We start from the raw sequence: 10,274 nt of genomic DNA on the forward strand, positions 1-10,274 counted from the left end.
CTCCCTCCTCAAGATCCAAGATCTAGCTCTCGAAGAATGGCCGAAGAAGCAATTGTTGTTGACTCTCCAGCAGCGGCGACTGGATGCAGCTTCCCGTCAGTGCAGAGGACAATTGGAGATCGCGTCCATTGCTTTTTCAGAAAGGACCATCGTTGAGCATTCCTGCTGGCCCCATTCCAAACTGTCCCGCGTACTTTGTCGCCTTACCATCAGCTTCATGCTTCATGATTCTCGAATATCGTCGCATTCAGCCAGCTGCGCTTCTCGGCGCCTCGGAACATGCCGACAGCTTCATTTCCGTTTCAAAACCGACTACAGTTGTATATAACCTGGTTCCCTGAATTCTTTTCTCGATTTGCTGCCTTTCTTACTGATCCCGTCCGCTTACTGCGCTTCAGTTCCGTCTCCAGAACGTGAGTTTTGAGTTGTCGCGGGCTAGCGGGCCTCCCGAGCAATTGAGTTGTAAATCTATAATTAAAGCCCCAGCGGAGACCCGTTCTTGTCACCGACATTTCGGTTCAGCATCCAAGGGTCACGGGCAACTCCTGTGGGATTCGTGGTATCGCGTTACACGCCGTGTTGAGTGGGTTTACCGATACCGACGCCTGAAAACAGGTCGTGGCTAAATCGCTGCGTGGTGCTGGGAAGCCTCAAAATTGTCAAGAGTCAAAATTGCAATACTGCCATCAGCCCGCGCGCATGGGGGTCGCCGATTTGTGGCGATATGTGAGCATTGACTCAACGCCTGGCACAGTGCCACGGGTCGGGGTCTCTAGTACGATTGGCAAGCGACATCGTGCAATTCGCCGCTGCATGACCTTCGCTTGATCATTCCCTCCGTCTAGCTCTGGATATCCAAGCTGATCCACTCACGTCAACGGTTTGATGGCGAGATCGCTCGAGAACGGCGTACGAAGAAAAAGTCTTGACAATCATGTGGTTGGGGCCCTTAGACCGAACGCGAATAAGGAGCGGCGGAGTCTGGTTGTTTCAACGCCTCACTTTACCGCAAGCTCGACTAGATCTTCACAGACCACATGGTAGGCCGCCTCATTCTCATGTCGGACTCAGGCCGATGGGGATTCCATTGGAAACCAAATTGTTTACGCCCACGACACAGCGGTGACCTTGTTTCAAAGCATTGTGTCCCGCTCTGTTGTCCAGACGGCAAAGCACTGACAATGCGATCGCTCCTCTCCTTCCGGTCATTGGCATCTCATGTTAGGGCTAAGTGAGGGAGTAGTGCGAGAGGCAGGGCAGGCAAGGTCCTATCTCGATAGAGCACCGACTGGTCGCGACGTGCGATTGGATCAGAATGCAGAGGTGGCGCCGGGAAGGGAGGAGTTATCGTCTACTGGACTGTGCTGAACACATCGTGGCTGTCTGGAGCAGAACCAGGAGGAAGATGAAGCGATGGAGCTACGAAGAAGCGTCAGAACGACAAAGGACGAGCCGGTACGAGACCACGAGGCCGTCACGGGATCACGGGATGTCAGCACACGCCCAGTCATGTGAATTGCTTCGGGGTTACCTGATACTTCTTTCTCAACTTTCCCTTACTTTCATGCATCTTCCTCCAATTGCTTTTAAGCCACTCACAATACAGTACACTGGCGCTCTGAGAAATTTTATTAACTCTAACTGCCTCGCACATGGTTTCCAGTTTCAGAAGAGCAAAACACCGGCGTGATGGCCACTTCAGACAAAGACTGAAAGATGTCTTGACTTCCTCTATATCCATCATGAACAACAACGACGTTTTCCTGGCCCGGCTGGAAGAGGCAGAGACGCCTGCTAGTCTATGACGATTCATTAATGTTCCAATGGACCAATAGAATCCCCGACTTGCTTTGCTCACTCATTCAACGTGCTATGTGACTTTGACTGTCCCGTCACGATGGATTCCGCTCAATCGCTCCATTCAGGCCTCAATAGAGTATATGGCTTATTAAGGTCAGAATATGGAAAACACTCACTCCTACCAGGCCTTCTGGAATCATTCCAAACCGTGTGGCTAACCATATGCATTGTGTTTTCTTCTTTTTCTTCTTTTTTCTGGGTTACCTGGTGTCGCCCAATTCCACATAGGACGGACGACTTGTGCTCTACTACCGCCCTTCTACCTTGCTTTATACATTAATCTGACACAGTTTGTTGCATCGGCGTCATGCAGTCTTTACGGTATCTTGCTTTGACGGTAGCTTCTCTATCGATCTTCAGCGCAGCGTCTGCCGTTCCGGATATCTCCCAGTTCAAAGTTGGCTGCCTGCCAGGCGCACCTCCACTCCCTCCCAGCTGGGCTGGATGACTGCCCGTCCCTCAAATTGAACCTGGAAACTCCCTGTTTTTCTGGCTTTTCCAAGCCGAAGATGCTGTCTACGACGATAATCCAATTAGTTCATCCTTCTGCAATGCTTTCCTGGTTCACACTAACAAGAACCTGAACAGTCTGGTTTAATGGTGGTCCTGGTTGCTCCTCCTTGATCGGACTGACCACCGGAAATGGCCCAATATCGTTTGATGGTAATTCAACTCGTTTAGTCGCGAACCCGTATTCCTGGACCAAATTTGACATGTCCTCTATGTCGACCAGCCCATCGCAACGGGCTATGCAACCGCAAGTGACCCTTAGATCACCCGCTTTTACGATTGGCTGCAGTCGTTCTTTGCCCTCTTTCCTCACCTGTAGACAAAGCAGGTACATTTGGTGGGGGAATAGTGGGCCGGCGTATATATCGTATTTTGCTTCTGCGATTGTCGACAATCAGGACTCTTTTCCCGTCGATCTCCGTTCTATGACCTTTGGGGATGGTTCGATCGGCAACAGTGCTGCAATCTCTGCTATGATAGGAAAATATCTAGAGTCGCAGCAGGCCGTTCTCCAAATACCGGATGATATCCTGGACGTTCACAAAAAGCGTGCAGCTCTGCGGCTTTGACAATGTTTTGAAACAAGCAGCTCAGTTTCCCCCAGAACAGGTCATCCATGTACCTGGTGAACTAGAAAGCGGTCACAGTAACATTTTCGGTGGATTAACCTGCAGCCCGATTGTAACGACACCAGAGGAGGTCTATTCAGCGATCCATTCCTCTTGCTACGGGCCCTGTGCAACCTTCTCCACCGCATACCAGTATCTTAATACAAAAGTCGAGGATTTCGACGTATATGACATCAGCCATGATAATACTACAATCGATCAGTTCCGCTTGGTTGACTCGTACTTCAGCCGAGCCGACGTCCAGATCGCGCTGAAAGTGCTTCCCTCAGCCTCAACCTCGCAGTCAGCAGCCGAGTCCACCAGCGGCAGCGCTCACCTTCGTATACCGATACCACTCGAATATTGTAATCCAAGCATCATCTCTACTCTAGGCGCCCAACAACCATAAGCCCCCGTGCACTCTATCTTCCCAGATTTGGTTACATCATACAACATCTCCCTCCACGTCTACTGGGGCGAGTACGACTTCCTACTCAACCACTGCAGCGCCGAACTCACGCTACAAAACATGACGTGGAAGGGAGCGTAGGGATTCTCATCGCCACCAACCTGGCCTTTCTATGCGGACAACGCGGCTCCAGTCCCATCCAATTCTCAAGATCAGGATGACAGCAAGCCCTCGAACTCGGAGACGTGTCCCCAACTCCCATTAACCAGTCGAGGCAGGTAGATGGGCTTCAGAGCGTGGTGTAACGTACCATTTCTTTCGCGGCGCGGGACACAAGTGTTTTCATCAACAAGCCAGGCGAGATGTTTGCTTACATGCGGGATGTGGTTGTTGCCAAAAGTCCCCTGCCCACGACCAACTAACTAGGTACGAAGTAGGAAGGACGTGCAAAGCGCCGGGAATCCGAGCACGAGCACGAGCACTGAACTTGCAGAATAAGGTACTTTTGCTCTTCCTCTGGCATTCATTTCAATCTCGTCTGACGTACCTGGCGCTTGGTACCTTTTCCTGGCCTGGTGGCTGGGGTGAGGATCTAACGGACTGGACTGAGCTCGAAGAATCTAATCTAATTAGGCAATTGCGAAATAGACTAACGGGGATTGAGCTGGAGCTATCTTCGGGCCCTAACTTGGCTTTTGACTTCCTTTTTCTTTCTACTGGACTCTGTATTTGCAGTCTATTAACTGGGATTCGAGTCGCCGGCGATTTTCCCAGATCGACATTACACAGAATATGGAATTATTCTCCGCTTTTGCTCTGTTGTACTTGTTTCTCTCATAAACCATCCAATCCTTTCGAGTCGCAGATACGCACATGATCACATCATTGGATGCCAAATCGAAATAGAGGAACGTGGTACTGTAGATTCAATTGTACAACCAGTACTCCGTACTTTTGCACAAACCAAAGATGAACTCGAACTCGAGGGAAAATAAAATCAAGGTATCAAAGAGAAGAAAGAAAGAAACCAATGCGCTATTTGGTGTACATACATCAATACATGATCTTGTAGATATTTAAAGAAAAAGAAAAGTATCAGCAGCATAACTTGTAGTCTTTACTTCATGATCTAGCCCCCTTGGATTCTATGATAATATGGACCAGTACCCCGTACTCCGCCATTTCAGAATTCAGAACCCAAACACTGGCAGCGCCGAGCGTCTAGGAATCGCGATAGACGACTGGGGGAAAGCCCAGGTCAAGTCCGCTGCAAGTAAGAAAGAATGACTTCTTTCGTTTCTTTCATCGCCCGCGCAGTAGATCTGGCTGGGGAGCAGAAACCAAGCAAATAAGCAGGCGGACCGTGCGTCTGCATCTGCGTCAGCCTCTGCGTCAGGCATCTGCACGGAATCTGTTTGGGAAGAACAGAGATGCAACCTGCGTGTTTCCGGGTGCGGCGCAAGGTTGCGATTTCGAAGGAGCCTGTCTAGTCATAATGCTGATTGAGGTACTTCTTGCTTCTTACTTTTCAGTCCCGCCGAAGGTCAGGTAAGTAAGTGCAGTAGTCTCTGCGCGTCCTTGCTCCGTTTCCGAAGACCCCGGTCGTGGGTTGCTGGTAGGCGCACACAAAAGTACGGGACTTCGGGGATCATGTCATCTTCATTTTGTTTGTGACGAGAGGTGAATCAATATTGATGAGGCGGATTTGAGGATATTTATGTCGAGAGTTTAGTATTGGGGCTGTGTAACGGGGCCGTGATGAGCGCAGGGTGATAGTTGCACGCTATCGCCGAGTGAAGAAGGGTGCTTGATTTGACGAAAGCAAGGAGTCGGCTCGTTGGAATACGTCTCCTTCGAAGAACTTGTCGCTATATGCACTTGCGGGTGTAGAAGGAACGGTTGCTTGCGCGGCAGGTCCGAGAGCAGCGCTCAAGGGTGTAGCAGGGAGGGCGATAGAAGGTGATAGGCTTGTGTTAAGTTGATGATGATGTTGGTTGTGCTGGTGTGGAGCGTGGGACGGCAAGGGGGGCCCGTATATAGCCGGGGGGCCATGCCCCGGAGCCATATCTGCAAGATAGGACCATGGGGAAACCTCAATCAAGCGACCTGCTTCTCTACTCGCCTTTTGAACAGGTCGGAGAATGACGATTACCTCGGGCGGAAGTAGGTGCAGACTCCGCACTTCACGCATATCGGTCACTAGTTCAACGAAGGACTGCATGAAGGCTTTGCAGAGTTGCCAGAATTCCCGCTGATTTCGCATTCCGCCGCCTGGCTCCTTGATCTTCATGTTGGAAAGACGAAGGCCAAGCGCTTCGGATACCTCTAAGCATACCCGGCAGCGGCGAATGAGGTTGTTCCACAACATCTGGATGTCGAATTCGCGATTTTGCTCCGCGACCTCAAAGCCTCGCATGAACTGGCGGCGGGCATTAGGTAATGCTGATAATGCGGCCGTATATGCAGCGGTGAGCTGGTAAAATATCTTTTCGAAAATACGTTCCTCCTCTATCTCGTCCAAGCCCGTCAAAGGATTAATTCTCGGTACCATCGAGGTGGGCATGATAGGGAACGACTCGCCCGAGCGAGGAGTGGCCAGAGACGACGGTACAGAGGTGTTGATATGATTTGACCTGCTGCTGGACCGACTTCTCGCCGCATAGCTAAACGGAGTCGAAGCAAATCCTGGAGAACTAACGGCCGACTGGAACGTGGCTGATGCTGGTGGCGGCCCATTAGTGTTGATGTGAGAGTGTAGAATGGTGGTATCGCTACGGAATCGGCGAGTAGAGAAGGACGGCTCTCTTTCCCGGGTCGGAGTGACAGCTGGGCCAGGGAATCTGTCAGAGTCCGCAGACTGTTTGCTAATTTCAGGTACTGGCGGTCTCCCGATAGGCCTCGCCTGAGCTCCAATGGGAACTTCCAAGCCCGCGCAAGCATTGCGAAGCTCGACCACGCTACCAAACACCATGAGCATCAGTGAGCGAATATAGCGTGAGTCGCCGTTGGCAACGATCTTATCAAGACTGTTGCGCAGCTGCGTCCCCACGTGAGAGTACGCCATGATGCAGGTCTCGCATTCGCTCTTGACGGCTTCGTAAGACGTCCGCATTGGCTCGGTGTCATCTGTCCGCGTTCTCTCCGCATTTTCAAGTGCTTCGTTGAGCCTATCCACATGAGTGGAGGCATTGTAAAAGACAATTTCAAGACTGTTTCGTCGATCGTCGTCTCGTTTGATCACGTTGATCAGGGCGTAGACATGGGACTGAACTTGAAAAAGGGCGAAGAGAATGCCTTTGGCACTTTTAATGATGGGATCTCCTGTTTTCCATTCGCCCTTGTGCTCCGGTAAGCTCGACATCCGATTCACGAACCCATCCCTAGGCCGCCTACGCTCCCTTGGGCTACTGGGGCTAGACGAATCGCTGATAGAGGGTCTTGTCCGGAGGATAGATCCGTAGCTAAGGCCACGGAGATGGCTGTTGCGGTATGGTCGCATTTCATCCAGCGTGCCCAAATCGGTATTTTTCCGACTAATGACACCCATGCGCTTCCGCGACGCGAAGGAACCTTGTATAATACCCTCGCTGTTACTGCGATTTCGTTCACTAGCTCCGGGAATAGGGCCTGGTCGTCGGAGCCCACTATGCAACGCACCGCTATGCCCGGAGGCAATGCGGTGATGAGATTTCAATGGAATCGGAGGTGGTCGGGATAGTGAGGGTGATTTCGGATCGAAGGCGCTGTCGCCTGTACTTGGAATGACTGGAAAGCGACTACTGACTCCGCGTTTAACGGGTCTGGGTGTATCAAGGAGACTATCACTACATGATCAATGATTAGCTTGTTCTAAGATGACACTTGCGTACCATACTCACGTCGCATCGTTGCCGTTTTCAATGTCACTGGGGGTAAAAGGCTGTCGCGTTTTGAGGAACCTTTTGAGTTCGGCTGTTATTTCAACTTCCTTCTCGTTGTCGGACATCTTCGAAGACGCGATTTCGGCCTCGGACGTTTCCAACACTTTTCGAAGAGGGTATCGCAGGGGATTTCCAGCTACTTTGAGTACCTGAAGCTTGTTCATATCGGATACACCAAGGGGTAGATCGTCAAGGCGGTTTTGCATCACCGACAAGACTCGGAGAGATGTCAACTTTTTGATCTCTTCCGGGAGTTGGCTGATTTTGTTGCGACTAAGATCCAATATTTCAAGTAAAGGCAATTTTATCACCTAGTATGGAAGTCAGAGGCCGTTCAAAGCTAGAAGCGACAGGTAGAACTAAGCATACTCCTTTGGGGAATTCGCGAAAGTTATTAGATCTGACGTTTAGATACCGCAGATGGGAGCACTCTGCGAATCGGTATGGGATGTGGACGAGTTGATTGTTCCATAGAGAGAGCCTGAGGCGTGGTCAGATCATATTCCAGAGCAAGTGTCATCTCAAATGCTGCGAATGACGATCCCACAAGGCACTGTACTCACCGTTCGACTTCGTCTTTGATAACATCGACAACCGGCTCCGGAATGCGACTGATATTCGAGTGGCCCAAGTCGATTGTCAATTTTGGTTTTACCACATCACCAACGGCTTCACTCCCCGCCAAAGAGCGTTTCGTTTCCTGTATCCCATTTTCCACCGCCTTACGCGCACGTTGAATTGTCTCCTCCGGTGTAAGCACTCGTTGATTTGATTTTGTCTTTTTGATGGCCAAATCGTCGACGAAGCCGTTTACCAGCGTAGCTTCATCCTCACTCTGAATTGACGTTTCGGTGGTCGATGATGACGAGGACGAGGCCGCCATGGGTTCCGGGGCAGGTTTGCTTGCGTCTTCCTGTTCCAGGTTGAGATATGAGCGAGACATCCTCAGAGTGTCCTCCGGGCGAACCATGGTTGATATCATGGCTAGTGAGAAGAAGAACCAAAGCGATTCATCCAACTCAAAGCAGGCGTTCGGTCTTGACTCCGCGAGCAATCAATCAGACAACTTGAGAATCTCCGCGACGTGCATGAGGGTCGACGCCGACCATGGTCGACAAACGCAGGTGACAGGACACGATTGATGGCTCCAGAAGCACGAGCAGGATTATCAGAGGAACGTGGGTAGCGGTAGGCGAAGGATCACGTTCGGTGAAGCGCGAAACAAAGGCCGGGGCGGAGACGGTCCGTCGAGTTGGAAATAGACCGGATCCCGTCTGACTGAGGGAAGTGGGGAGCAAGGGAGGAAGTGTCGTGATAGTTGAACGATCGGAAGCTGAAATGTCCAACGGATGGCTTGTGTAGCTGTCGGAGGTTCGAGAGTGCTTGTAGTTCTTAACCGCGAACGGTCTGCTTCAACTGGAGAGTCGGGCTGGGCGATTAGCGAAACACCGACTAACAGGGCAGCTTTATCTGAGAAAAGAGAATATAACGAGGAGAGCCTTCAGGATACCATACCAGCACAATCGCTGCAGATACCACCAGTTCCCGAGGGTACTCCACAGGAGAGTTCGACGCTGTTCGAGGTTGAGGTGAACCTGAAACGCTCGGGGAACTCCAAGTTTGTGTCTCCATGTGGATTCGATGCCTTGCAGTCGCCGAATCTTTAAGGCAAGTTTGTACCTGTAATCTAAGAATCTAAACAGACGCCGGATCGTCCTGTGTCTTTACTTTTGTGCTCGCGTCCATAGTTGATTTCCTTTTCCTGGTTTTTTTTTTTTTTTTTTTTTTCCTCTTCTCTTCTCTTGGGCGTCCTAATTCTTGTCCTAATTCTTCTAGGGCCGAATATGTATCCGTAGAAACTCGCACCAAATAACCGACATTGCCTGGGGGATTTATAAAAAAGCTGAAGCAAACAGAATACAATATTATACATGAACCATCAGAATTGACTGCCTTCTTCCGTTTCAGGAAGACTGTGAGGACCTCAAACTGGCAGGCTTTCGCTCTCAGAAGCATCCTCCGGCGATGACGCCTGATCAACAATTTGTGCTTCCGTCTTCGCCCATTGTTTCCAGTTTTCGTATACTCGGCTTTCAAGTTCCATGCCGATCTCCAGCTGTGTAGGGCCGAAATTGGCTCCTGTGGCTTCTGCCTCTTCAGCAGCCACTCGACGCTCAATATCCTCCTGTAGGCGGAGTCGGTAGAATTCGCGGCGCGCAATGTCATAGGCAACACTCTTCGTCATGTCCGGGACGTTATTCAGGAGCCATAGCTGTCGTTGCACGACGCTTGAAGAGACAAGAAGTCAGTCATGGACACAGTAACGTAGTGAGAAAGTCGCCATGTGGCCACCAGTACATACCTCTCACCATCTAGTCTCTTGCCTGGCTGCTGCATCCTTCGCCAGTTGTAGTTTTCAAAGTCCTTTCCCGTGCTCTCGAGGAGAATCCTCGGCCTGGCGAGTTCCCAAGGATGGTCGCGGAAAAACTCTTTGCGCAGCTGATCCTCCTCGTACTTGATTTCGACAGGTAAAAACATGCGGCTGGCTTTCTTCGGCTTCGTACGTTTCTCTTGAGCCTCAAAGACGACCTGCGGCTTCGAAGTCTTTGGATCGGATATCACGCGCTGCCGAAAAAGTTGATGCTGCTGGGGTTGTTTGCGCACAAGGATTTCAGCCGGAGGAACATCGCGGACAACATCCACCCACCGCGGTAGGTCACCTGGCTTCCCAGACGCTTTTGAAAGAACCGCAGTTTGCCGCACTCGGAGTGCTGTGAGGTTGTATTTTCCCATTGTGAACCGGGTAACGGTCGCTCCGTCGTGCGGCGATTGAACGATGAAAGGACGATTCTTCAACCGAAAAACGTGGCTCGACAGCCCCACGGCGTGAGAAGGGGACTTGATGGTGACGGGGGAGTGTGGTCGAGGTGTTTGGAGAGTTGGGACTGGGAAAAGATGATCCAGTCC

The 10,274-nt window shown here is 50.9% G+C and overlaps 2 protein-coding genes across 2 annotated transcripts; both read right to left on the reverse strand.

Moving 5' to 3' along the window:
- Window positions 1-5,170: 5,170 nt before the first annotated feature.
- BDV17DRAFT_282809 (putative cell morphogenesis protein Sog2) lies at window positions 5,171-8,289 on the reverse strand (the record flags this gene model as incomplete). The annotated part of the gene is made up of 4 exons (XM_073760261.1): window positions 5,171-7,211; window positions 7,266-7,618; window positions 7,677-7,788; window positions 7,871-8,289. The coding sequence occupies 4 exons, from the start codon at window positions 8,287-8,289 to the stop codon at window positions 5,171-5,173; spliced, it is 2,925 nt and encodes a 974-aa protein (XP_073614005.1).
- An 802-nt stretch (window positions 8,290-9,091) lies between these two features.
- On the reverse strand, window positions 9,092-10,234 carry rsm25 (mitochondrial 37S ribosomal protein mS23). Its single transcript, XM_073758397.1, has 2 exons — window positions 9,670-10,234; window positions 9,092-9,595 (listed from the first exon to the last, which is right to left on the reverse strand). Exons 1-2 carry the CDS (start codon window positions 10,098-10,100, stop codon window positions 9,292-9,294), a joined length of 735 nt encoding a protein of 244 aa, XP_073614006.1. The 5' UTR covers window positions 10,101-10,234; the 3' UTR covers window positions 9,092-9,291.
- Window positions 10,235-10,274: the final 40 nt, after the last annotated feature.

The sequence above is a fragment of the Aspergillus undulatus genome, assembly GCF_047715775.1.
Source record: "Aspergillus undulatus strain CBS 261.88 unplaced genomic scaffold BDV17scaffold_36, whole genome shotgun sequence".
NCBI classification, from domain to species: domain Eukaryota; kingdom Fungi; phylum Ascomycota; class Eurotiomycetes; order Eurotiales; family Aspergillaceae; genus Aspergillus; species Aspergillus undulatus.

Excerpts from the sequence above, each read along its gene's own strand:
- rsm25 (XM_073758397.1), bottom strand. The coding sequence starts at position 10,100 with ATGGGAAAATACAACCTCACAGCACTCCGAGTGCGGCAAACTGCGGTT. Across the intron at positions 9,596-9,669 it reads AAGAGACTAGATGGTGAGAG|CGTCGTGCAACGACAGCTAT; the intron begins GTATGTACTGGT and ends TGTCTCTTCAAG.